The sequence below is a fragment of the Panthera pardus genome, unplaced genomic scaffold, assembly GCF_024362965.1.
Source record: "Panthera pardus isolate Hobbes unplaced genomic scaffold, ASM2436296v1 HiC_scaffold_2, whole genome shotgun sequence".
Lineage (NCBI taxonomy): Eukaryota > Metazoa > Chordata > Mammalia > Carnivora > Felidae > Panthera > Panthera pardus.
In genome coordinates this window covers 8,067,857-8,093,885 of record NW_026526765.1, presented here as the reverse complement: position 1 = coordinate 8,093,885, position 26,029 = coordinate 8,067,857, and the positions used below count along the sequence as shown (strand labels likewise).

The window sequence follows — 26,029 nt, the reverse complement described above, 5'->3', positions numbered from 1 at the left end:
CTTTTGGCTAGACTAAGCACTTTCCCCAGAAATCCCTTCTTGTAGTTTCCAGTTTGAGCTACAGGGATATTCCAGCTTGAGTCGCACCTGCCTGTCGCCAGCTGGGCTTTTCTTGCTGAATCTTTCAACCTAAAACCGTGGAAGGCTGATACTGACATGACTTGTACGGATTATCTAGTTCAATTGGGTTCTAAATTTCGTCCATTCTAAGAGTCACCTGGGAAGCTTTTTTGAAATACAAATTCCCCGGTGCCACTTATGAAGATTCTGGTTCAGCAGGTCTGGGCCCGGGACATCTGAATTTCCTTTACAAGTTTCTTAAGTGGTTTTGATGATAGGTCAACAAGTGGTTTTGCTACCCACTTGATTCTCATTTTATAGTTAGGGCAACCAAATCCAAAGAGAAGGGACATGTCTTTGGGTTAAAGAAAATGACAGGAGGAGGGACAAGCAGAGCCTGTGTCTTGGTAAACCTCTGGTTGCTACATTTGTGTAAACAAGGCTTTCTTCAGCTAGACGGTGATGTTTGACCAGTGACTGTGTTTGTGGTACAAAATGCCGAAGGAATAGTTCTTGAGGAATGCAGAGGAGAGAATATTAAATAAAAGAGTTGCAGCACTCAAGCAAACTTCCTGGAGAAGAGTTCTAAGAACTGGGGATGATTTGCATAAATGGTAAGACAGAGGGCAGCCTTCTCCCCAAGGTGGGAAAGCCATAAGAAGGCGGGGGTCCCCCCCGGCTCAAGCAGAAGGTGTAACTTAAGACAATGAGTAGAGTGTAGGAAGGATCTGCTAGGTACATTTAGGAAAATAGGCAAGATGGTAGGAATAAATTGCTTTTATATGCTGTGGGAGAGGCATGTTTCATAATATAGGGGTGGCTCATAAAATTGGAATGTACAGCACATTTTGCCAATTGAGACTGATTGGGAGGAAACTTTTTTTTTTTTTTAGCTTTAAAGTACATGAATAAATTTCACCCCGAGCCAGCAAATTCTAGCAAGGCACAGAGTCTTGCAATGATGAACTGTCTCATTTTAACAACGGTGTTATTAAATAAGAAGTTAGTAACGATGCTTGGGGAAACTAAATTAGCAAATAGAGAAAAATGACATGTAATTAGTCATATCTAGTCTTTCCACGTAAATAGTACTTCCAAGATGCTGGAAGATGCTTAAAAACAGTCTTATAGAAACAATTTTGTGTTTTGATGGGAAACTAGGCTTGTCTAGAAGATGCCTTCCAGGCTGATTCTCATCTTTCAATGTCTTGGAGACATTTGACACTCGTGTAATTACAGGTGAATAGTAGATGAGCAGACTGTGTCCTGTGTCATTGCCCTTCTTCCCCATCCTGTGGAAAAAAGCCAATTTGCTTTCCTTTGCACTTTCAACATTTTTTTTTAACTCCATATAAATGTGTGTGCTTTGACTTTTTTAAAAAAAGGTTTTTATTTTTTTATTATTATTTTTTATGAATATAATTTATTGTCAAGTTGGCTTACATACAACACCCGTTGACTCTTTTTTTGAACTGGTTTTAATACCTGCCTGTCTTCCTCATTCATTAATGAGTAGCACAAAATCTGTAACACGTCATTTTTACATCTGTGTGACATCATGATTTCACCCGGCTGAAAATGACCCTTGAACGGTCCTATTGTCTGTTCACAAACCTTACTCCTGTTGTCTTTTTATCTTACCGATTTGCCATCTTTCTGGCGGGAAAGATCTAAGTCATCTTTTATCTGGATTCGCACATTTTCCAATTAGAAGCGTCTAAATTAATAAGGTTCTATGTTCCGGGTCTTAAGATTTGTGGTCAAATTCTTGTGGCCTCAGGAAGCTGGTATTTTCTCCACTGTCACTTATTTTCCAAATGCACATTTCTTCCCGTTTCTTTAACCTTCTTTGGAGCCAGCTGACTTGGTTATGATAACTTTAGATGACCAGATATAACACAGTGGGGGCAACTATAAGTATGCATCAACTTATTTTTATTGTAATTAAAACAATTTTTTAATGTTTATTTAATTTTGAGAGAGAGAGGCAGAGACAGAGCAGGGGCTGGGGAGGGGCAGAGAGAGAGAGAGGGAGACACAGAATCCTTAGCAGGCTCCGGGCTCTGAGCTGTCAGCACAGAGCCCGATGTGGGGCTGGAATCCACGAACTGCAAGATCATGACCTGAGCCGAAGTCGGACGCTTAACCGACTGAGCCACCCAGGCGCCGCTATTTTATTTTTTTAATGTTTATTTATTTTGGGGGAGGGGGGCTAGGGAGGGCAGCGAGAGAGAGGGGAGGACAGAGGGTCTGAAGCAGGCTGTATGCTGAGAGCACAGAGCCCAATGCAGGTCTCGAACTCACGAACTGTGAGACCATGACCTGAGCCTACGTCCCATAAAGTGGGCCACACACCAACTGAGCCGCCCAGGCGCCCGGTAACGACTTATTTTTAAAAACAGCCTAATTTAGATTTACAACAGGGAAGTCCCAGGCCCTAGGAGCCAGGCACTCTCGTAAATTTCACAGGCCGGCTGTCTCGCTGCTTTTGGCTTTCCTCCCCCGCCCCCGCCTCCTCCTCCCCCTCTGCCCTCCCGTCCCCGCCCCTCCCCTCCTGCCCTCCCCACCCCCCCTCCCCCACCCCCGTACGCTCCGAGCCTCCCCTCCCCCCGCCCGGCCTTCCCGGGAGGCCTGGAATCCCGGGCAGCCACTGGCCCGTGGGGATCCGCCGCCCTCCGTCACCGCGCGTCCACTTCCGTCCCGGCGGGAGGCGCCTCCCCTCCCCCTGCCCCGACCGTCCCCGGGCCCGGCGGGCAGCCTCGGCGCGGGGAGAACGCAGGCTTCCGGCGGCGGACAGGTAGGTGCGCTCCGCGGGCGCGCGGGAACGCGCGCAGCCCGGCGCCGCGCTGACTCGGCGCGAGTGTTTGCAGCAGCTCGAGCAAGTCTGCCCTGCGCACAGGTCCTGAGCCGACCAAAAAGTCCTTTTCCCAAACCTTTTCCCAAAGCAGCAGTACATTATCACCGCAGAAAAGCAACCTGGGCCGGCCCACTTGGGTATGTTTTCCTGTCCTGTTCAGCCACCTCTGTCAAAAACGTAGCTGCAATCGTGCTGTGCAGAAACTCGTTATTTATTTTTTCCATAGAACGCTGTGTCCGGAGCCTTTCTTCCATGCCTTCGAATGGAATACTCTTTGTAATTATTGTCCTACAAGTTGGGCATTTCAGTTGTGTGGTTTTTGCCAGTACAAACCCGTGGGAAAGATGAGCCTATTTGCATCAAAATGTAACCAAACCAAAGGAGAGTTTGTCCCCCCCCCCCCCCAAGTGCTGCAAGCCATTACGAATTGACACCAAGCTTTTGCAGAGGAGAAAAATAGGCGATTTATTGGTGTGGCCCCCCAGGAGACCGGGGGGAGCTAATGCTCAAAAGTCCAGAACTCTCAGATGGCTTGCATGAGGGTTTTTAAGGGCAAAATTTGGGGGAAGAGGTCTTGTGAGAAGGTGGACACCTTTGATTAGAGGCCCATGAGGTCCTACTAGCAGGTGACCTGGTGCCATTTCATCTGGTGCCCTGGAGGTCTTTTCCATTTCAAGGGGCTTGGAATCTGGAAAATATCTTTATTTCTTATGTTAGAAATTGAAGCAAACATTCGTATCCCTTGAGCCTAGGCCTTTTTGTTCCTTGGCTGGTCTGGCTGTGCCTTGGGTAGATATGACCTCTGGTGTTTCATGCTTTCATCTGAACTGACAAGAGGGATGCGGGCTTCAAAAAATCATTATGGGGGGCACCTGGGTGACTCACTTGGTTAAATGTCAGACTCTTGATTTCAGCTCAGGTCATGATCTCGAGGTTCGTGAGGTCAAGCCCCGCATCGGGCTCTGCGCTGACAGTGTGGAGCCTGCTTGGGATTTTCTCTCTCTTCCTCTCTCTGCCCCTGCCCCTGCCCCTGCCCCTGCCCCTGCTGTGTGTGCTCTCTCTCTCCCTCTGTCTCAAAAAAAAAAAAAAAAAAAAAAAAAAAATTATTATCCCCGTTTGGCAGTATTTCCTTAGGGTGGGTACTACTGGGTCTAGAGAGGAGACCGTGGGTCTAGCATCATGGCATCTTTGGTGCTCGGTACCGGGTGCGTGTTGCCAAGAAGGACCGCACGGGTCACCCACTCAGCCGTGTGGGTTGGCAGGCGAAAGTGTCTCCTCTCCTAGGCCTTGCTGACATAGGGAACTGCGATCAGGCCTCCTTGCTGATGGAAGATATAAGCTGATGTTTTCAAAGCCCATTTCAAATAAGGTGGTCAGAAGTGAGCCCCACAGGTGTCTGGGGACACGCTGTCCAGGCCTCAGAACAGCCTGAGAGAAGCCAAAGGCAGCCACGTGATTGGCTTGTTTGCAGGCCGGTGGGTCCTCATCACATCTACCTTTCTAATCAATGCTGTCTAGACCTGTCCCCTATGGAAAATAGAAGCATGATTGAGGACAAATAGATCTGGAGTTGTTGAAGTTGGTAGAATCATCTGTGGGTAAGTAGGGCCCTGCTTTCCCAGCTGCAAGATCAAAACTCAGTTGCCAAGCAAGTTCTTGCAGTGTTTACCCAGTGAAGGGAAAACACTGAACCTTCCCCTTTAGCCACTGCCTTCCCCTGTTACCTTTCAGCCTTTGTTTGCTTTCTGATGGTTTCCAAATCTCTGAAGCTTCTAGAAATTTCTTCCTGGACTTCTTTGCTTGTTACAGCCCCACCTATGCCAATTCCCTTTGCTTGTTGAAATCTGTTTTCTGTTTCTGCTGGAGAACTTCACTGCACCGGGAAGTCTGACTTCTGAGCTATTTACGTCCTTGAGGGTATGAAAGTAGGAAAACCCCATCCTCTGGGCCATACGTCACCATCCATTTCTCACCGTTTTGACTTCTGGAGAGAAAAGGGGAATGTTATTCAATAGCGTTGTTAAAAGATCATTTTCAGGGGAAGGTGAGAGCGTGACTCTCATACAGACAGAAAAATGAGCACATGTTGGGGTGCCTGGCCGGCTCAGTCGGTAGAGCATGCAACTCTTGATCTCGGGCTTGTGAGTTCGAGTCCCACGTTGGATGTAGAGAGATTACTTAACATTTTTTTTTTTTTAAATGAGCATGTGTTAAAGATTCTATTTTACTTATTAAAGAAGGAACCAGGCAGATTTTATAACTGATTCAAAAGAGAAATCAAGGACAGGTATATATGGGGCAAAGGAATGCCTCAGGAAGGTTCATGTTAGGGGAAGGGGCGGGAGCTTTTATCCTGATGGGGTCCCAATAGTTCATTTTTGCTTTTATTTCCCTCGCCCCTGGAGACACGGCAAGTAAGCAGCTTCTGCGGCCAAGGTTAAAGAGGTTGCTACCTGTTTTCTCTCGTAGGGTTTTGTTGGTTTCCTGTCTCACATTGAGGTCTTTCATCCATTTTGAGTTTATTTTTGTGTCTGGTGTAAGACAGTGGCCCGGTTCTCCCAGCACCATTTGCTGAAATGGGTGATGGGCATTCAGGAGGGCACTTTTAGGGATGAGCACTGGGTGTCCAATGTAAGCGATGAATCACTGGGTTCTACTCCTGAAACCAAGACTACATCGTATGTTAACTCACTTAAAAAAAAAAAAAAGAAATGGAAAAAAAAAGGAGATAAGGCAGGACATGTTAGCTCCTTGGAATTGGCATCAAACGGGCGCCAGTGATCCCCATGGGTCTTGACTTGTGATATTGTGGAGGTGCTTGGTGTGTGAAGCAGGGCTGCAGGGGGCTGAAGAACAAATCATTCATTCATGGCGTTTGTTAAGGAACGGAAGGCAGACCTTATTCAGGACCTTTGGGATAGGTGTAGGGCCCACCGCAGTGGGGTTTTACAGTGGGGGAGAGAGATTGGGCTCAACCCTGGAAATAGCAAAGAAAAGTGAGGATTTATAGCCAGGGAGTGGGGTGGTGGGGGTCAGTGGATGGAAAATGACTAAGAGGAAACGTCACAGGGGATGGGAGTTCTGGATAAACCGACCTAACAGGGTTCTTGCAGAAGACAAGCCAGAGAGATCAGACATCGCCTGGGGGTGAGGGGGTGGACGATGAGCAACCAGATCAGATATCAGGGGTCAGGGATTCTGTGAAACTGACTTAGCGGGATTCTTACTGAAACTAGGCACAGCAGGGATGCATCCAGAAGCCCCACACAGGCCTGTTTGAGAAGAGAGGTCAGCGGAGCTTGGTGAGGGAGAGAAGGTTGGTTAAGGGACCGGAAAAGTCACTGTGGGAGAGTGAGCCTTGAGATCAGTCACATGTTGGTGGCATCTTGGGTGAATGTCATGGGCGGATCATGAGCATTAGCGCTGCCGGCCAGTGTGGCCTCGCCAAAGAAGGTGCGAGTCAGGCTCTCCTGTGCAGGGGTGCGTCTCAGTTATCCTTGGCACCATGAGGAGGGTTCTGAGTTCAGAGGCTTCCCTAGTGGAGACCATGGATCTGGTCTCGAGGTGGCCGGTGAGTTTTGCCAAGCCCACCTGTCATGATGCAGGAAAGCTCTTCCTCTCCTCCTCCTTCCTCCTTCCTCCTTCCTCCTTCCTCCTCCTTCCTCCTTTCTCTTTCCTCCTTCTTCTAAGATTTTATTTTTAAGTTATCTCTACACCAGCATGGGGCTCAAACTCACAACCCCGAGGCCAAGAGTCATGTACTCCATGACAGAGCCAGCCAGGCGCCCCAGAAAAGCCCTTCTTGACACATTTTATGAGCCCCCCACCGTCCACGTCAGACCCCCTGTCCCGTCCCTAAGTAGGCGGAAAGCACAGCACTGTCGCTCACGCAGAATGACCTCACGGTGAAGGTCATGCAGAAGGAACTTCGTGTTTCTGTAGAAAACCTCGGTCATCCGTGGGGCATCCTTCCCGGCCCGTGGTCTTTGAGCCGCTGCAACTCTTTCTTTGTAAGTGGCCGGTAACCAACAAGTTAGTAAATTCTGTCCTGTGTGGCTGGATTCATGGCTTCCTCCCTCCTGCAGAAAACTCCGTTTTCTGTCCTTTTGCAATTTCAGCTGTGCTGTCGTCCGTATGCATTTGTGCTCTTTTCTTTTTTCCTTCGAACCAGTTCTCACATCTGCCTCGTTCCTTCTTCTTAGAGAAGTAAAATCCTTCACGTGTTCATTGTTGTAAATCTGCATGAGAGTCATGGTTTTCCTTTCCTTGTGAAAATTATCCTTTAACAAATGTGTCATTTGGGGGAGGGAGGGGGCAGAGGCAGAATCCTGGAAGGGCTGTAGAGGAATTTTAGTGTCCTCCTGTCAGTAGGGCCCACCTGGGTGTGCTCCCCCAGGCGCTTTCCCTGGGAGCCACAGGGGGGCCACAGGGGGGCCACGGCGGGCTGTCCATGGAAACCAGCTTCCCTGCCCTGTGGCCTTGGCCCAGGACACACGATGCACTACTCTGCTACATGAGGGGTCTGGCCGGAGTCCCGCCTTCCACACCCAGGCCTCTCCCTGCCACTGCCTGCTTGCGTAGGATGCATCCAGACAGTGGCTCTCCTGGCCATAAACATTCCTTCTGGAAAGTGGGTATCAATTGGGGGCGCCTGGGTGGCTCAGTCAGTTGTGTCTGATTTCGGCTCAGGTCATGATCTCACGGTTTGTGAGCCTGGCTGGCTCCTGATTTCGGCTCAGGTCATGATCTCACGGTTTGTGAGTTCAAGCCCTGCATCGGGCTCTGTGCTGAGGAGTGGAGCCTGCTTGGGATTCTCTGTGTCCCTCGGTCTCTCTGTCCACCCCCCACCCCCCCCGACTTGCTCTCTGTCTCTCTCAAAATACATAAGAATAAACTTAAAAAAAAAAGTGGGTATCAATTGAAGATAAAGTAAAAAGATTCAGGCTCGAGGCCCCTTTGGAACGGCTAGGATTTTTCGTGGTCTCCCCGTCCCCATAGGACAATCCAGGTAAGCAATCAGCATAAAGAATCGGCTGTCAACAAATAGTGCATTGGACGTAAAATTTACCGCTCTTGGTGCTGGATTGTTGTGACTTCTCTTGCTAATAATAGTTTCATAACATAGGTTGTGAAAACAAACCCGTGGGGAATAGATTCAAATCTTTGAGCAAAAGACCAGCTCTTAATATGTGTTTCCTTAAAATGTAAGTTATTTGCCTTCCAGAATATTCTGGAAAGTATAGGAAATAGTCTAACAGCCACCCATATTCATGTGACCCACGCAAAACAATTGGAACATTTTGTCCTTAATCAAGACTTTCTGGGGCTCCTGGCTGTCTTAGTAGGTAGAGCATGTGACTCTTGGTCTTGGGGTTGTAAGTTTGAGTCCAATGTTGGGTGTAGGGATTACTCAAAAATAAAAATCTTAAAAAAAAACAAAAAACAACTTTCTTAGGAAGTTACATGTAACAAATGCGGTTAAAGCCAGCTGTCTCCATCCTTTCTCCCTTGCTAGTAACCACTGGCTAATCGTGGTGTGTTTTATTCCCATGCATCACACTTTTACTACAGTATATTTATTAATAAAATAAGTACTATTTTGGGTTCTTAGTCTTTATTTAGCATCAAAAAGGACATTGTCTTTTTTTTTTTTTTTAATTTTTTTAACGTTTATTTATTTTTGAGGCAGAGAGAGACAGAGCATGAACGGGGGAGGGTCAGAGAGAGGGAGACACAGAATGTGAAACAGGCTCCAGGCTCTGAGCGGTCATCACAGAGCCCGACGCGGGGCTCGAACTCACGGACCGCGAGATCATGACCTGAGCCGAAGTCGGATGCTTAACCGACTGAGCCACCCAGGCGCCCCAAGGACATTGTCTTTTTATATAGCATTATGTTTCTAAGATTTATATCGGTAAATACACGTGTAGTTTATTCACGGAGTAGTTATGAATCTATTTGTTTCCTGGGGTGGCCGTAACAAATTACCACATACTGGGTCACTTAAGACAACAGAATATTTTTCTAAAGGTTTTTTTTATTCTTAAGCCATCTCTACACCCAGCATGGGGCTCCACCTCACAATGCCAAGAGTAAGAGTTGCACGGTCTGTACACTGAGCCAGCCAGGTGTCCCAGGACAACAGAAATTTATTCTCTCACGGTTCTGGAGGCCAGAAGTCTGCAGTGAAGGTGTCAGCGGGGCTGTGCTTTCTATGGACCTATAGAGGGGGATCCTTCGTTGCTTCTCTCCCAGCTTCTGATGGTGCCCGGCCATCCTTGGTGTTGCTTGGCAGGTAGATACTCCAGTCTTCACCTATGTCTCCATGGGGCCTTCTCCCCTGTGTGTTGCTGTATCCAAATTTCCAAAATTAGGGGCAGTGGCCACCCTAATCCAGTATGACCTCATCTTAACTTGATTACCTCTGCAAAGCTCTATTTCCGAATAAGGGCACATTCATAAGTTCTGGGAGTTAGAACTTGAACATACCTTTTTGGGGGACACAACTCAGCCCACAGTAACGACTAAATCGCAGTTGACCCTGTTTTCCTCCCGAAGGTCAATTCGATTGCTTCCGGTTATTGCCGCCAGGAACACGCCTTCTGTCCTCACCACGTGCTCATACACACAGGTGTGAATCTCTCTAGGGAGTACACCCAGCTGTGGCATTTCTGGGTTGCAGGTGTCTTTATCTTTGACTTTGCCAGACCTTACCAGACCAAAGTAGTCTGTCTCGCCAGAGTTTGTATTTTGAGTTTGTATCAGCTCACGTTCCTTCCTCTTTCCCTGTATGGTCACCAACTCTTGGTGTTAACAGACCTTTTTGCCAAGCTGATGCAAAATAGTGTCTTTCTTAGGTACAAAATAGTATAATTTCTTAAATACCAGTGAGGTTGAATGTCTTTTTGTAGGTCTGGGTGCCACTCAGGGGTACCGTTTTGTGAGTTGCCTGTTCAGATCTTTGGAGCATTTATCTCTTGGGTTTGTCTTTTCCTTGTTGATTTATACGGATTTTCCCTATATGTTATCTAGATACTAAATCTTCTGCTTTGAGAATAGTATCTCAAATAATAATATCTCTTCTCCACCTCCACCACCCCCTGGGCTGTTTTGAAGCACATCCTAGATGTCTGGCTGTTTCATCTGTATATACATCAGCAGGTGGCTGTAAAAGATACAGATACACACACACAAAACCATCACTTCAATAGTCGTATCTGGCCCTTGCCCACCAGTCCGTTAACAGTAACTCTCAATATCACGAGATATCCAACCAGTTCAGTCTCCCCCAGTTGTCTTATAAGTGGTTTTTACAGTCACCTACCGCTGTGGATTGCATTGTGTGTCCCCAGAGTTCATAGGTGGATGCCCTAACCCTCAATGTGACGGTATTTGCAGGTGGGGCCTTGGCTGATCAGGTTGAGATGAGGTCATGAGGGTGGGGCCCCATGGCGGGATTCGCGCTCTTCTAAGAAGAGGCCAGAAAGCTTGCGTGTGAGGACACAGCGAGAAGGCGGCTGTCCGCAAGTGAGGAGAGTCCCCCTCAGAGCCCCACCTTGCTGGCACCCTGACCTTTGACATCCAGCCCCCGGAACGGTGAGAAACACATTTCTGTTGTGTCAGCTGCCCGGCCTGTGGTATTTTGTTATGGCAGCTCGAGCAGACTGATACGTACTTAATGAAATTTATTAATCTTTTTCTTTATGGTTCATGTTTTTGGGTCTAATGTAAGAAATGCTGCCTTGCTCCAAGATTCAAGGAAAAGGTGTTCCCCTTTATTTTCTTCCAACAGATGACTTCCGCTTTTCTACTCAGGTTTCTAACCATCTGGCAGGGCAGCGACGTGGCAGGTAGGGATCCACTGTGATCTCGTCGCATCTTACGCCCCTTCCTTGGCCAGTCCGTCTTTCCACCTCGGGTCTGCCTGCTCACCGTGGATCCACCTGCCCCGTGGTGACCTCCAGAGCCTGGTCTGTTCTGCTGCATCTCGCTGCCAGCCTCAAACCACCATCCCGGACCTGGCTGGGGGCACATGGCCTCAAGGACCGTGTACAGTTCCCTGGTCCTTCATCTTCCCACTTCTTCTGTCCCCTCCCCTCCTGCTCTCACCCTGACTGTCAACTCTGCTCTCAGTTTTCTGAGCAGATGCGCGGAGCGTCCTCGGCCCCCTGCCCCGATGTCATCCACCCCTCCTCTGCCTCCCCTCCTGGGACCGAGGAGGACCCGTCCATGCTTCCAAGGAAGGTGGGTGGTCCCCTGCTCCCCTAGCTCACCTAGCTCTAGGGTTTGTGAGCAAACAGCTAAGAAGGAATTTTGGTGCAAAAAGGTGATCTTATTATAGCATGGGGACAGGCCCTGTGGGCAGAAAGAGCTGCCCTGGGGTTGTGAGGAGGGACTGGTTGTGTACTTTTTAATTAGTGGTAGTTAGGGAGAGCGAAAGTCCCTAAGGAACTTGGAATCAAGGCTTTCAGGACCTTGAGGGGCTAGCTGCTGTTAAGATAAGGTTACTTTTAGGCTTTTTGTTTTTTTATGTTTATTCATTTATTTTGAGAGAGAGAGACAGCACACGCAGGGGAGGGGCAGAGAGAGAGAGAGAGAGAGAGAGAGAGAGAGAGTGAGTCAGTGCAGAGCCCAACGCGGGGCTCGAACTCACACACTGTGAGATCATATGACCTGAGCTCAAAGCAAGAGTCAGACGCTTAACCAACTGAGCCACCCAGGCGCCCCAAGGTCACTTTTAGTCTTTAATTAAAGTGAACATTAAGGCACTAGGGCAGCGGTGAGTTCCTTGAGGAAGGTCACGCTCTTATGTGTCAGGTGTCTGTCAGTGGGCTGCAAGCTGTCAGGAAATTCAACTTAAGCTACATTTCTCTTGCCTTTGTGTCCCTCATCACCTGGCACCGTGGGTTGGGCTGGTTTTGCTTTGTTTTCCTCTGTGAGGCACCCGTTCTCATCCACCTGTAAATGTACTAACATTTCTTCCGTTAAAAAATAAAAAGACCTGTTGCTCTGCCTTGTCTCCGTCTGCTCGCTCTCTTTGCCCCTCTTTCTGGTAAAAGCCTTGAAGAACTTCTGTGTTCACGCTGTCAGGTTCTCTCCTCTCATTTGCCCCCAAGCCCGTTTGCCGTCATGGCCACCAGACCTGTTCTCGTGGAGACCACCCTGACGTCCACGCTGCTGAGCCCTGTGGCCACCCCTCTTGCAGAATGCCTGTGTCTACAGTCTCCCTCCTTGAAAACTTGTCTTCGTGTGGCTCCAGGCTCGTGAATGGGGGGTTCCTCCCTTCTGACTGTTTATTCTCAGGCTCACTCCCCAAAGCTTTTAATGGTGAAGGCCCCAGGGCTCGCTCGCTCTTCTAGATCCTTCTTCTTCCTTATCTCTTCTTATCTAATCATTCCTTTAATCATGCCATTCATGCTCAAGGTTTCCAATAGTATGTACTGCGGATTCTCGTTATTTACAGTATAGTTGACTTTGAACAACATCAGAGTGGGGGGGGGGGCGGTTAGGGGCATGGACCCCTGTGCAGTCAAAAAATCTGCATGTAACTTTTGACCCCCTCAGAAATGTAGTTCCTTATAGTCTGCTGTTGATCGGAAGCTTTTCTGGTAACATAAACGGTTGATGAACACAGAGGGTGCATGCTCTGTGCGTTATACACTGTAGTCTTACAATGAAGTGAGCTCGTGAAAAGAAAATGGTAAAAACATCATAAAAAAAGAGAAAATACATTTGCAGTCCTGTGCTGAATTTATTGAAAAAAAAAAAAAAATCCATGTGTAAGTGGACCGTGCGGTTCAAACCTGTGTGGTTCAAGGGTCAGCCATAGAACGTGCTTACGTTCTATAAAGTCACAGGGACACTGAACTAGCAAATACTGAACCATGGCTCCAAGAGGAAATACAGGTAGGGTTCTATGAGCCTCTGGTCATGTTTCTGTCGACTGATCAATGCATAACCTAGTTTTTTGTGTGTTTCTGTGTAGAGACACCTCATTTAATACATAGGTGATTCATTAACATTGAACTCGCAGTCAACAGGTGTAATGTGTGCCTGAACTGAGCTTGTCTGCTGCACACGTTATCTTTGTAGGCCCATCGTAGCCTTCGTGCCCTATTACTAGACAGCTCTTCACTACTGTGCATGGAGTCCATTCTTTAAACACCGCAATCACCGCCAAAAAGCACAAAAATGCAAAAGATGTGGCGCTAAATAGAAAGCGAAAAGGATACTTGTTTACAGCGTGAGGGCTGATATGGGAAGGCGGGGCGTTGCCTTGTTCGACCTTGGCCGGGACCGTGCATGTGGGTGACTCAGATTTTTCAGTGCTTTACAAAAGTCCGTGGATGGTCGCAGTATTACTGCGAGTATTGATTTTGGGGTTGCAAGTAAGTTTTGTGACTAGGCAACTTCACGTGCATGGAAGCGGCAAAAAATGAGGCTTGGCTGTGTAGGCTGACCATACTGTATCAAGTTTGTACTTCCGGCTTGGACCCCTGCCCCAAACTTGCTGTTCTGCGCGGTCCACGGAGCTTGTCGAGCAGACATTTCAGACTTCCCAGGCTCCGCGTTTAAGTCCTGACCTCTTCAAACCTGCTCTTCCCAAGTGTCCTCCTTCTCATTTAAAGACAGTTGCTCAGGCAAAACCCCTCATCCTCCTGTCTCCTCTTTGCCTCAGTTGGCTTTCCCTGCAAATTCTATCCAGACCCCAGCCACTGTCAGGGCCTTTATTGTCCCTCTTCAGTGGGTGGTGGTTTTTTTTTTTTTTTTTTTTTTTAATGTTTATTTATTTTTGAGAGAGAGAGAGAGAGAGCACAAGCAGGGGAGGGGCAGAGAGAGGGAGACAGAGGTTCCAAAGCAGGCTCTGTGCTGACAGCAGCAAGCCCGATGTGGGGCTTGAACCCACAAACCGCAAGATCATGACCTGAGCCGAAGCCTGACGCTCGACAGCCACCCAGCCGCCCCAGTGGGTGGTGTTTTTTGTCCTGGATTGGGAACGTCTTGCTCTGAGTAGATTTGCTTCTGCTTCTGCTGGTGCCCAGGGATTTCACTGCCCAGGGTCAGTTATTGGGTTAAATGTCATAGTCTAGGTAATCCTACTTTGAAAGGACAGTGGACATTTGGGGGGTTATTTTTACCTTCTCTGGGTTTTCTAATCACAGTCTTAGTCCTGGTTGGTAGCATTTTCTTTTTTTTCTTTTGTTATTGTTTTTTGTTTTTACGTTCCCCACTAAATATAAACCTTTTGGGGCCCTGACACTTCATGGGGTGTCAGCCATGGATCCCTATCTTATGGGGTCCAGAAGCCTCACTGGACACATCCTAAGCATCGGGTGGTGTTAGAGCTCGTTCCTGGGTTTAGCCTTCTCCCCAGTATCTCTGGGCTCCCTCAGTGTCTGCTCATGCCAAGCTGATCCTGGCTTCAGGTCTCCTCTCCAGTCCTGGCTAATCCAATCCTCTCCAATCCCTTCTTTTCCTATGAGTTCCCCATTTTAATTTTTATCCGTTGGTTACATTTACTTAGGTATTTTGAGTGTTTGTAATGGGAGTGGATTCCCAGTTCTTTCCTCCATAAATACACGATATGTAGAGTTAAACTTAATTATTTTTTGTACTTTTTTTAATGTTTATCTTATTTTTGAGAGAGAGAGAGAGAGAGCAGGGGAGAGGCAGAGAGAGCCAGAGACAGAATCCGAAGCGGGCTCCGGGCTCCGAGCTGTCAGCACAGAACCCAGCACGGGGCTTGAACCCACAAACCGCGAGATCGTGACCTGAGCTGAAGTCGGACGCTTAACCGACTGAGCCACCCAGGCGCCCCATTTTTTGTGCTCTTGATTTTAATTTACTTGCTGCTTACAATCTTTGGATTTGCACCATTCAGATCATAATGCATGTTTCTCTCTCAGTAGCCCAACTTAAATATCTCCAATGGCTAACGAGGCTCATCCTTGTCCGTGTGACATTGGCCATAAGATAGAGTATGGAGGGATGGGGCGCGAAGTTCAAGTCGAGCACATCAAGGCTTATGTCACCAAACCCCCCTTCGACACGGGCAAGGCTGTGATCGTCATTCAAGACATATTTGGCTGGCAGTTGCCCAATAGCAGATACATGACTGACATGATCGCAGGAAATGGATACACGTATGTATGCAGTTCTGTTTCTTCACTTCATGGAAACCTCTGTGATCTATCTTGATCCCTTCAGGGAAAACAAAACCACAACACCCTGACCGTGCGCTAAGCTGTCGACGTCCTTGTCTCGCTGGGCACAGGTAGATGGGGACTGTGGATCACACGAACCTAAAACAGCACCTGGAGGCCACCGCTCCCACCGCTCCCAGCCCAGTCCAGCCAGCAGGCTGCCCGGGGCTGGGGTTTCTGTTGCCCAACGGGGTCCTTTGGGTGGAGACAGAACATGAAAAATGAGCATTGCCGCCCGTGATCTACAAAGCCCCCTCACAGGCGTACAAGTCCTCTCTCCTTCAAAACGACCCCCTGAGGTTGGGCAGTGCAGGGTGCAGTCTCTTCTTCAGGTCAAGAAAATGAGGCTAAAAGTGGGTAAGCGACCTGTTAAGGTTACAGGGCCGACTGGGACTTGAACTTGGATTCTTCTGACCCAGGCTTCAGGGTTCCTTCGACGCCGGGAAGGAAGCACAGCTCCTCCATCCCTGGCGATGACCTTTATTTTCGGAAGCAGGTCTCTGGCCAGAGCCGTGCTGACCCACCCTCCGGGGTTGACGAGATGAGGTGGGGGGGTGTTCGCGGACGCAGTGGACTGGCTTGTTTTCTCCGCGCGGCCCATTTCAGAACCTGCAGTAGACCTTCCCCTCCGGGCAGGGGCGGGGGAAAACTGCTTAGTCATGGTGACTGGACATGCTCCCCAGATGTGCCCTCTGACCTGAGGCTAACTCGAAAGGCCAGCTGAGCCTTGCGACTCCTCCAGGGGGTCGGGGACACCCCTGCGCTCACCACCCCGCCCCTCCCGGGCCCACGCCTCCCGGGTCTCCATCCTGTGCCATCAGTCTCGTGGGGAGGGCGCCCTGTCCGATTGCCTCGTCATCTCGGATGGGCTGGGCTGCAGGCGGCCGTCAGAGGCCGTGCACCTACGCTTGTGAAATCCGAAGTGGTGTGGCCCGGTGCCAGCTGGCCTCTCGGATGTGATCAAAGCTGGCTCTCGTGGGCACCACTTTTCTTTTCCTCTGAAGCAGAATCTCCCTCGTAGCCCGGGTCTTAACGAGCGTAAGCAAATACCGAGTGCCACCAGCTCCAAAGTGAAGGTCAGTTGACGTCCCTTTTTTGCAGAGCCATCCTTCCAGACTTCTTTGTGGGGCAAGAACCCTGGCAGCCTTCTGGGGACTGGTCCACCTTCCCGGACTGGTTGAAAACAAGAGACGCCAGAAAGATCGACAGGTAAGTTATCACCCGTGTTTGTGCTCCCCCTCCTGCCCGCCCCAGGGCCCCTGGAGAGCAGAGAAGCGCGTGTGACATCACCACTTGGGCACCCACCTTCCCTCCCCTGTGGCAGGGCTTCCATGGACACATGCTTTCGTGCAGCACAGAGTGTGTCCCTGGAGGTGAGGTCCCGGCAAGGGCTCCTGCGGTGCCAGCAGGCTCGTCTGCTTCCCCCTTCCAGAAACTTCATGGCACTGATGCCAGGGGAACTTTGCGGAGGTGCCGCTTTGCGGGCGGTACGATTTCCCTTGACAAGGGGGCTTTTGGGGTCCAGAGGGTGGACATTCCTTCCTTCCTGTCCTGGCCGCAGAACCAGTTGAGACAACGGGGAGAGAAAAGACGCCAGAGTCAACACCAGCCCCGGCTCCGTTACCGCTCAGCTGGTTGGAAACCCGAAGGGCCGTCCCCTCCCCCCAGCCGAGACCTGCCCCTACTTCCCCCCTCTAACATCCCCCCCCCCGCCGAGACTTTGGGTCTTTACGCCAGGGCTAGACTGCCATTGTGCCAGGACCCGGGGAGCATTGAGAGGAAAAGCGGGGGATCCCCCAGGATCTCAGCCTTTTAGGAAATTAGCTCCAGGAGTCCAGAAGCAAGGACCAGACCTCCCAGCTGCCAGTCAGACACCCTCTTCTGTCTGGACTCAGTGTGGAGGGGGAGAGGGGCAGGATTGTTCTCTGATGCCCAGTTCCTCCTGAGCAAGTAAACGTGAGCCCAAGGCAAAGGAGCTTCCCCACCACCAGCCTTGACTCTCACCTTGGCCACTTGTCCTGAAGGCTCTCCTTCCCTGTCACCTGACTTTCTCCCACCATGCACCTGAGCCTTTTTTTTTTTTTTAATTTTTTTTTTTAATGTTTGTTTATTTTTGAGAGAGACAGAGACAGAATGCGAGTGGGTTAGGGGCAGAGAGAGAGGGAGACACAGAATCCGAAGCAGGCTCCAGGCTCCGAGCTGTCAGCACAGAGCCCAACGTGGGGCTCGAACTCACGAGCTGTGAGATCATGACCTGAGCCGAAGTCGGACGCTCAACCGACTGAGCCACCCAGGCACCCCGAGCTTTGGTTTTGATAAGCTGCTCCCCCAGCCCAGCTTGGCGGAACTAATGATGTGGTCCCCTGCCTGTGGCCGCTGGGTCCCTGGGACTGTCTGTTCTTTTCTTCTATCACCAGAGTGCCTTCCAGAGCTGGCCCCTCCTTCCACTGGGCTGGTGGATCCCAAGCAGACCTGTGCCCGTAGCCCCAAGGGGCCTTGGGTCCTGCTTCCCCGGCCCTGCCTCACTCCCCTCACTCACTGGGCCACCTTTTTTAGGGGCCTGTGCAGGGTAGCAGCACGTTGTGGCTCAGGCCAGGGTCATCCTAGGGTCTCTGTGCAGCTTGTGGGGCGTGGGGGGTGCTGCCCGCTGCCTTGGGAGCTCCCGGCAGGCGTGGCCGAGCACCCGGGGCTGTGTTAACAAAGTCGTCGCCCAGTCCCTCACTGTCCTTGGGATGGCCTCCGGATGTCAGCTGCCTTGTCTTTCTCTGCCCCATCCTGAGGAGTCTCCCTGGGATGAAGGCCTGGCTCCCCCACCTCAAGTCAGGGGCACCGCCAGGGGCCAGGGCGCTCCGGGCTCCCCTGGGGAACTGTCCGAGGCCTGCGTGGAGATTGCCACTGCTAGGTTCTCCCGTGCAGACCCCACTTCCTTCCCTCCTCTCCCGCAGTGCTGGCCCTGAGATTCCTGGAATAACTCCCCTGCATGCTTACCTTTCCCAAGTCCCTCCTGGGGGACGTGCAACCTCAACCTGAAACCCCAAGAAAGGCAAAAGGAAGCAAGAAGTTCAGAGCAAATGAGAAGTGGAAGCGCAAGAGGCTGGGATGTGAATGCAGCAATTCAGCTTTGCAGGTGGGGCCGGGGTGGGGGAGGGTAGCTGTGTGGGCCTGCCTTCCATTCGTGAGCACAGAGCAGAGGGGTCGTTTCTGGCAGGTGTGGGAGCGGGCCAGTGGGACTCTGCCACAGGGGAAAAGGAGAGCTATGCACTTAAAAAAAAAATTTGTTTTAAATGTTTATTTTGAGAGAGAGAGAGAGAGAGACAGAGTGCGATCAGGGGAGGAGCAGAGAGAGAGAAAGAGGGAGACACAGAATGCGAAGCAGGCTCCAGGCTCTGAGCGGTCAGCACAGAGCCCGATGCGGGGCTCAAACTCATGAACTATGAGATCATGACCTGAGCTGAAGTTGGACGCTTAACCGGCTAAGCCAGCCAGGCGCCCCTAAATAAAAATGAGACATTAAACAGAAACACTGACTTTGAAAGGAGACTGAAACCCTTGTGTCTGGTCAAGTTCTTTTGTTTGCAAGTAACAGAAAACCCATCTTGAATGCTTACTGTTTACATAGTCATGGGATATTTTGGCTTATAGAACTGAGAAGAGGTCGTTTCTGGCTTCAAGCAGGGGTTGGTTCGCAGTGCAGAAAGTATCCCCGGGACTTGCCTTCCCAACGTGTCTCCACTCCACATCCTGTGCACTGGCTTCATTCTCAGGGAGCTTTTGCCTCTGGGTGGCAAGATGGCTGCCGCAGCTCCGGCCCCCACATTGGTCTCTTTTCCCGCAAGCCAGTAAAATTCTCATTTTGCCCTGATGGTTATGACTCAGTCACAGGTCCATCCTTCAACCAATCACTGTGGCCAGGAGATTGCTATGCTCTGGTGGTCAGCCTGACCCACATACTTCACTCCTGGAACCTAGGGCAGAGTTCGCAAGGTGTAAGAATCAAGCATGGGTTGGGGCAGAGGTTCATCCAAGGCTAAACTTTGGTGCTCCCAGAAAAGCAGGGAACACATTCAGAGCAGCACAAGCAAAGGCCTGTTCACTCGAGTTACAGTATTTTTATGGAAATGGCCTCTTTCTTGTTCCCTCCAATTAAGGCAGGTTTTTTTTTTTTTTTATTATTATCATTATTTATTTAATTTTGAGAGAGAGAGACAGAGCGTGAGCTGAGAAGGGGCAGAGAGAGAGAGACACACACACAGAATCTGAAGCAGGCTCCAGGCTCTGAGCTGTCAGCACAGAGCCTGACGCGCGGGGGTCCAACCCACCGACCGAGAGATCATGACCTGAGCTGAAGTTGGACGCTTAACCAACTGAGTCACCCGGGAGCCCCAAGGCAGTTATTCTTGCGATCAAAGCATTGAAGGAAAACCTAAAGCCCCAAATGTCAAAAACCATTGCTTTTTCCATTTCAGTTTGCAGAATTAATTACTGCTAACATTATGAAAATAACTGTTTGCATGCAGTGGTATGATACACGTATTTAAATGTGCTCAAGGATATGCTATGATTAAAGGAGAAAGGAAGGAGGAAGTGCAATGGGATGGCTTTCTTTTTCTTTTTCTAACTTGTAAACCACAATTCTTCCTTATCAGATCAAGCAGGACTTTCTGGCTGGCCTCGCAGCCCTGCCTCCGTTCGGGTGTATTGCTTTTAGTTGAAAACGCAGAGTTCCAAACAATCAATTTGCAAATGAGCCATTTACCAGACTGGGCCACTATTCTTGGTCCTCTCCTGGCTTAAATAGTCCTGGTGGCTTTCCAAATCCCCCCTCTGCTCTTTGGGGACACCGGAGGGAGGAGTCCGGAGGTGCTGAGTTGGGATGTTAGCTGAAGGGGTGAACGTGCCAAGTTAGAGAGTTTGGGGAGCCGCCCAGTTGCTGCCGGCGCCTGCCAGAGGAGGGCGGGCCGGGGTGCTCGCTGGGGGTGGATCTTGGGATCAGGCCTTAGGAGTGGTGCTTTGGCCTTTGGCCTTTATCCGGAGGCTGCGGAAAGCCAGAACTCTGCTTCCAGATGGCATGCGAGCTGGTCTGATGTGTGGTTTGCTGAGAGCCCTCTGGCAGCCCTGACAGGTGATTGGAGGAGGCTGGGCTCGGAAGGGAGACCCGTGGGGAGACGGGTGGGGCGATGTGCGTCACTCAGGCAGGACGAAAGTAAGAAATCTCAGAACGTCAAGGAACAGCGGATGCCGAAGCCCTTGTTACTGTTGGTACAGCACTTGCTGTCCAGCTCACTCCCCAGGGGGCTCACAAAATCCCTCTTGATTGTGCGTGTGTGTGTGTGTGTGTGTGTGTGTGTGTGTGTGTGTTTCGCTGTTGCCTCCCCCGCCACCACCCCGCCCCTATTTTATTGAAATATAATTGACACATAAGGTTGTATAAGTTTAAGGTGTACAATGTGCTCATTTAGTACATTTATATACTGCAAAAGGATCGCCAGCCACCTTAGCCTTAGCCCACACCCGGTCCTGTCACATAGTTGCCGTTTCTTTTTCATGGTGAGAACATTTAAGGTCTACCCTTTTAGCAGCCTTCAAGTCTATCACATAGTATTGCTCACTGAGGTCACCGGCTGCACCTTACACCCCCAGGCTTGTTAATCTTCTAACTGGAAGTTAATGTCGTCTGTCCAGTCTCTCCCCCACGCCCCCCCTCCGGCACCCACTCTGCTCTCTGTTTCTCTGAGTTTGGCTTTTTAGATTCCACATATAAGTGATCCGTATCTGTTGATCCTTGGATAACTTTCTGTTCTAGAGAGGTCGATGCTGTCTTGAGGTTTCTGAAACAGCAGTGTCACGCTCAGAAAATCGGCGTCGTGGGATTCTGCTGGGGCGGAGTGGCTGTCCATCACGTGATGATGAAATACCCAGAATTCAGGGCAGGGGTGTCCGTCTACGGTAAATCTGCCTTGTGCATTTTACGCGATGGGAACAGGAGTGGTTGAGGGACACCCGGGAGCCTCTTCCCAAACTAGCGGTTCGGGGAGCAGCGTAGACCCAGCTGTGCAGAGATGGCCCGTCTTGAGGGAACTGGCTTTAACAATGTGAGTGTGGAGGTGGAGGTTGGTAATGCAGTAACCAGAGGAGTCACCTAACCCGAGGTCTCGATTTCTTCACCGAGGATGAAGGGGGTCACATTTATTTCTGTGATAATGGTGAATATCAAATATTCTTTACGAGGAACATCTGTGAAGGTATTTTTCCAAGATAGCAGTTATTTTCAACCGCACACACACACACACACACACACGCACACGCACACAATATAAAGGAAGGAAAGAAAAGGAAAAGCGACTCTAAAATGTAAGTAGCAGCATAAGCATTGTAGCCAAACCAACCGCACGTATGATAGCAGTGAGATAAGAACATTCCATCTCTATATAGGAATGGCATACTAAGTTCACAGTGTAGAAGCATTCGGACCATAAAAATGTTAAAAAAAGAAAAAAAGACGTGGAAGGCAATTTGGCTTTCTTTCATGATAGTATATTGTACAGTTACACAAAGGATTCTTATTTGGATTAATGGTTTCTTGCTGTGGCATTTTTGCTTTTAGCAAGAAAAAAAAACCCCTTTAAATAGTAACTTACCCCAAAGGTAATAGTCAGTTGTCAGCTGCCGCTGTGCAGAGGGGGCTGGCTGTTCCGGGCCGTTCGGTGCCCTGGTGTGAAATAGCCTGGTGGACGCCTCGCCAGCACCCCCTGCTGGCCGCTGTTGCACACTGCACGAGCTGCAGAGCCCGGCGGGACTCCAGGGCGTCAAACCTCGGTCCAGCCACACCGTGTGGCCTTAACAGAGCGTGGCCATCTGTCCTGTGGCTCCCTGCTTCTAGAGACGAGTTCCAGGTTGAGGGGAGGCTCTCTGGGCTCCCGCAGGAAATGGAAACAAAAGATTTCCATTATTTTCTCCCTTCTGACTGGGACCCTGTCCTGCACCAAACCCGAGTCAGGCTCCACGGTGAGTCTTCCTTCCGAGGAGGCCCCGACCGGGCCCTGACGTTGGCCCATTGGGGCAGTTCAGAGAGAACCCCCTACTTTTGATGTCTGTCCAAGTTCCTCACACCCCGCCTTCCGTCTCTTGTCAGCAAGAACCCTGTCCTGTCACCTAGCCAGAATCCGTCTTACCCCAGTGTTTCCTCTTCGTAATTTTCTGCCCACTGCCCCCCACCCTGCTCCTTGGCCGTAAATCCCCACTTGTCCTTGTATTTGGGCGGAGGGATCTGTCTCCCCTCACACCCTCCTGTGCGGTGGTCCCCTTTGAATACAGCCTCCTTACCAAGTGTCAGAGTAATCTTGCCTTTAACACTACGGTTCTTCTTAGAGGAGCAGCATATGGCACCTCTTTGGCTTATTTTCCTGTAGGAGTGGGCACACCCACGGTGGTTGTCCCCAAGGCAGGACAGGCTTCTGACCAAATGCTCTGTGATTCTGAAGGATGAAAGGTAACTTTTGCAGACGGACCAGGTGGCACATCTGAGACTTGACACTCGTGGTCTGGTCTGGGCACGGTTACCCCGTGGAACACTGTATGAACGAGGCCCCTCGGCATACTGAGGCCAGAAGCCATGGGGCTTGTGTGGACCTTGAGAAACTTCTAGAACAGTGGTGGTCAGAAGGTGCAGATGGACAGTCGTCACTTCTTTGTAAATGAAGGTGTGCCCCACGAGGAGGGAGCATTTTCAGGGCTGCTTCTGTATCTTTGCGTGCAAAGCCGCCGCAAGGTCTAATTCCGTTATTTGTGGCCTGACCCAGTGAAGGAGGTGGAGAGCAGGAAAGTCTGGCCACTTGCGTGGAATTGCTAGAAAGAAAATAAACAAAACCCCCAAAGCACAGATTTTACTTTGAAAAAAATCAAGCCAAATCCACATGGTTTTCTGAGGCGCGTGTGTGGAAATCCAACCCCCGTGTCCCTGTCCCCAATTTCCAGGCATCATCAAGGATTCTGAAGATGTGCACAGTTTGAAGAACCCCACGTTGTTCATTTTTGCCGAAAATGATGCTGTAATTCCTCTTGAGCAAGTAAGTTGGTATCTTTTCTCATTTCTTTCTTTTTTGCTTATTTTCCTGTAGGAGTGGGCACACGCACAGTTGTTTCAATTTTTACTTTTTGAAGGAGAGAGAGAGCGAGCGAGCTCAGGGGAGGGGGAGAGAGAATCCCAAGCAGGCTCACACTCAGCACGGAGCCCGACGCGGGGCTCAATCCCACGACCCTGAGATCATGACCTGAGCCGAAATCGAGTCTGATGCTTAACTGACCGAGCCACCCAGGTGTCCCTCATCTCTGTATTTAATGACATGATTTGACCTTTCGGGGAAAATGTCTCAAAGGGTTCATTTCTTCCTCCAAACATTTTCAACATGAAAAATTTAAAGATGGGTTTTATTGGGGAATTTAGGGATTGTAATCCTCCGAATGTGCTCTTGGTGGGGCCTGGTTACTGGGCATAGAAGCTCGGCCTCCCCATCCTCCCACATGGAACCCGGGAGTTCAGATAAAGTGTGTCCTTAAAGACATGGGCGTGTCGGGGATCCCGGCTGGCTTGGTCGGTGGAGCATGCGACTCTTGATCTCGGGGTCGTGAGTTCGAGCCCCATGTCGGGGATAGAGTTTACTTAGAAAAAAAAAAAAAGAAAAGAAAAAAACATGGGTGTGTTAAACCCAGTGTGTTGATAAGAAAAAAGCAGAAAATTGTGGTTCAAAAGCAGTCGCTTAGAAATTGTTATTATTCATAACTAATACACTATATTAATATAAACTTAAAACAATTTACGCTTGACTATATTGAGTATTTTGTTATATATCGAATGAGTATTGTATTATATATTGAATGATACACAAAAGATACTAATTTAATTTCAGGAAATTGATATTGCATCGAATTTTTACATTGCTTGGGATGCTCTCCTTTGCCAGAGCCGAGGACTCTTAGTTGTCAAATTAAAAGTAACAAATTCACAGTAGCTACGGAACTTAAGGCACCGATGTTAGACTTCTTTTATGAGCATTCAGAGAGGATTTGGAGAATGGAAAATATTACTAGATTGTTAAAGTCCTACTGTCATGAAATCTTCCGCATTATCAGGTCTCTTTGCTGACCCAGAAGTTGAAAAAACACTGCAAAGTGGAATATCAAATTAAAACATTTTCTGGGCAAACCCATGGCTTCGTGCATCGAAAGAGAGAAGATTGTTCAGCCGAGGACAAGCCCTATGTTGACGAGGCAAGAAGGAATTTAATTGAGTGGCTGCACAAGTACGTTTAGCAGGGGCCAAGGGTACATTTTCTCAGAATAGCTCGCATGCAGAAATTTGCTTTGGGATACTTGGGTCGTTTAATTTTTACTATCTTGATATAAAATAAATCCAGGAATCCTGAAATTCATTATTCCATCTCAAACATAAATGCAGTAGGAAATGTTAATGCATGATACAATTTAATTTTGAACACATACACTAAGGGAAAAACAGGTCAATACCTGAAGAATTTGAATGGTAGAGTTACTATCCTGTTGGCAAAAACCTAGGGCTGCTAATGGACCAGCTGACAGCTCAGCCATGGACTTCGTGGTTCTTCATTAAGTACATTCTTTAAAACGATGGGTGTGGCAGAGCCATGAAGAGCATGAATTGTAAACTCAGATTCAAAACCCAGCTTCCTTGGGCATTTGTCTGTCTTAATACGGATGAGTCGGTCATGTTCGTGGATTGCACTGGGAGAAATACTGAGGCTAAAATAGGGTTTCGTTGACCTAATTATATTGAGCCAATAAACTTACTTTCTGAATGCGTGGCTTTTTCTAAAAGCTAATAAAGAACAATGGATTAGAGTGACTATCTGGCCGTCTCCCAAGGAAGTGATTTTCCAGAACGTGGGCATCTTCGGGGCCCAGGGCCTGGGATTGCGTCAGGAATCACTCGTGCATTCAGTTGAAGGGTGGTGGCATACAGGGTCACGCTTCAGTTTTTATATATTTTAAATCGCGTGAACAGCTCAGCTCCTCGGCATTCCTGGCCACATGCCGTGCGCGTGGTGGTAGGAGCTACATGGGGCAGAGCCAGTCGGCGCCAGTAAAGGCCCTGCCTTCTTCTAGCCCCACCGTTGACTTTCCTTTAACCCGGTTACCCTCCCCCCACCCACCCCGTGACAGTCCCGCACTTGGTGTTCTGTGCCAGCTGCGAGTTTTACTTTGCAAACTAAGCAAGCCTCGGCTAGATGGCTGTGCATTCCCACTGGCTCCTGTGAGTCTGCAGATCCAGAAGGGTCACCTCGTGTCCCCTCACACCCCGGCCCCGGCCCTGCCACAGGTGCCCTCCATCCGGTGGGACCAGGGGGAGGGCATTTTGCTTGGGTCCTGGGTTGAGGGTGGGGCTCTTTCCTATCATCCTGGGGCTCTGGGTGGAGAGGGGAACTCATGGGCTTCCACTCTGGAAGCCAGGGACAAGAAGGGAGTCTGCGGCTTCCAGCATCCACACGCACCCCTTCCTTTCTTCCATCGCTGGGCTTTTGGAGTCCCATGTGACTGATGGCTTTACTTTTCTCTGTGACAGCAGAGGGGTGACGCGAAAAAGGGAGGAGTGATGTGGACCTCACCCCTGCAGGAAAATGGAGAGGAGGGCAGGGATTCCAGAGCACTTAGAAGAGAACTGGGAGGGCAGACACAGTGACCCGTCCGAGGTCTGTGTAGAGATTATGCCGGACAGGGAATCCGGGAAGAGAAGCAGGGCCGTCTGGAACATCAGGTTTCTCGGGCTGCGAACAACAGAAAGCCTAACACTGGCTCAGAGAAGAACACTCCTAACGGGGTCCGAGAGTGGTTCAGGGCCCTGCTGACCTCAGGACATGGGGCAGGTGCCTGCCCGTCC

General features: G+C 49.6%; 1 protein-coding gene and 1 long non-coding RNA gene across 5 annotated transcripts; one reads left to right on the top strand and one right to left on the bottom strand.

Annotated features, from left to right (window-relative positions):
* Nucleotides 1-2,676: 2,676 nt before the first annotated feature.
* On the top strand, nucleotides 2,677-25,000 carry CMBL (carboxymethylenebutenolidase homolog). 4 transcript variants are annotated; one of them, XM_019450797.2, is made up of 6 exons: nucleotides 2,677-2,857; nucleotides 14,827-15,060; nucleotides 16,222-16,329; nucleotides 20,924-21,066; nucleotides 23,095-23,186; nucleotides 24,250-25,000. In XM_019450797.2, the coding sequence occupies exons 2-6, from the start codon at nucleotides 14,846-14,848 to the stop codon at nucleotides 24,427-24,429; spliced, it is 738 nt and encodes a 245-aa protein (XP_019306342.1). In that variant the 5' UTR covers nucleotides 2,677-2,857; nucleotides 14,827-14,845; the 3' UTR covers nucleotides 24,430-25,000. The 4 variants fall into 4 exon arrangements, with proteins under 4 accessions (XP_019306342.1, XP_019306341.1, XP_019306344.1 ...); XM_019450796.2 differs by having other exon boundaries at nucleotides 14,824-15,060; XM_019450799.2 differs by lacking the exon at nucleotides 2,677-2,857 and adding an exon at nucleotides 2,876-3,054.
* LOC128778236 (uncharacterized) lies at nucleotides 3,113-4,746 on the bottom strand. The gene is made up of 2 exons (XR_008423660.1): nucleotides 4,642-4,746; nucleotides 3,113-3,605 (listed from the first exon to the last, which is right to left on the bottom strand). It is a non-coding gene; the product is annotated as an uncharacterized LOC128778236 (long non-coding RNA).
* Nucleotides 25,001-26,029: the final 1,029 nt, after the last annotated feature.

Excerpts from the sequence above, each read along its gene's own strand:
- CMBL (XM_019450797.2), top strand. The coding sequence starts at position 14,846 with ATGGCTAACGAGGCTCATCCTTGTCCGTGTGACATTGGCCATAAGATA. Across the intron at positions 16,330-20,923 it reads GACGCCAGAAAGATCGACAG|AGAGGTCGATGCTGTCTTGA; the intron begins GTAAGTTATCAC and ends TTTCTGTTCTAG. Across the intron at positions 23,187-24,249 it reads CTGTAATTCCTCTTGAGCAA|GTCTCTTTGCTGACCCAGAA; the intron begins GTAAGTTGGTAT and ends CCGCATTATCAG.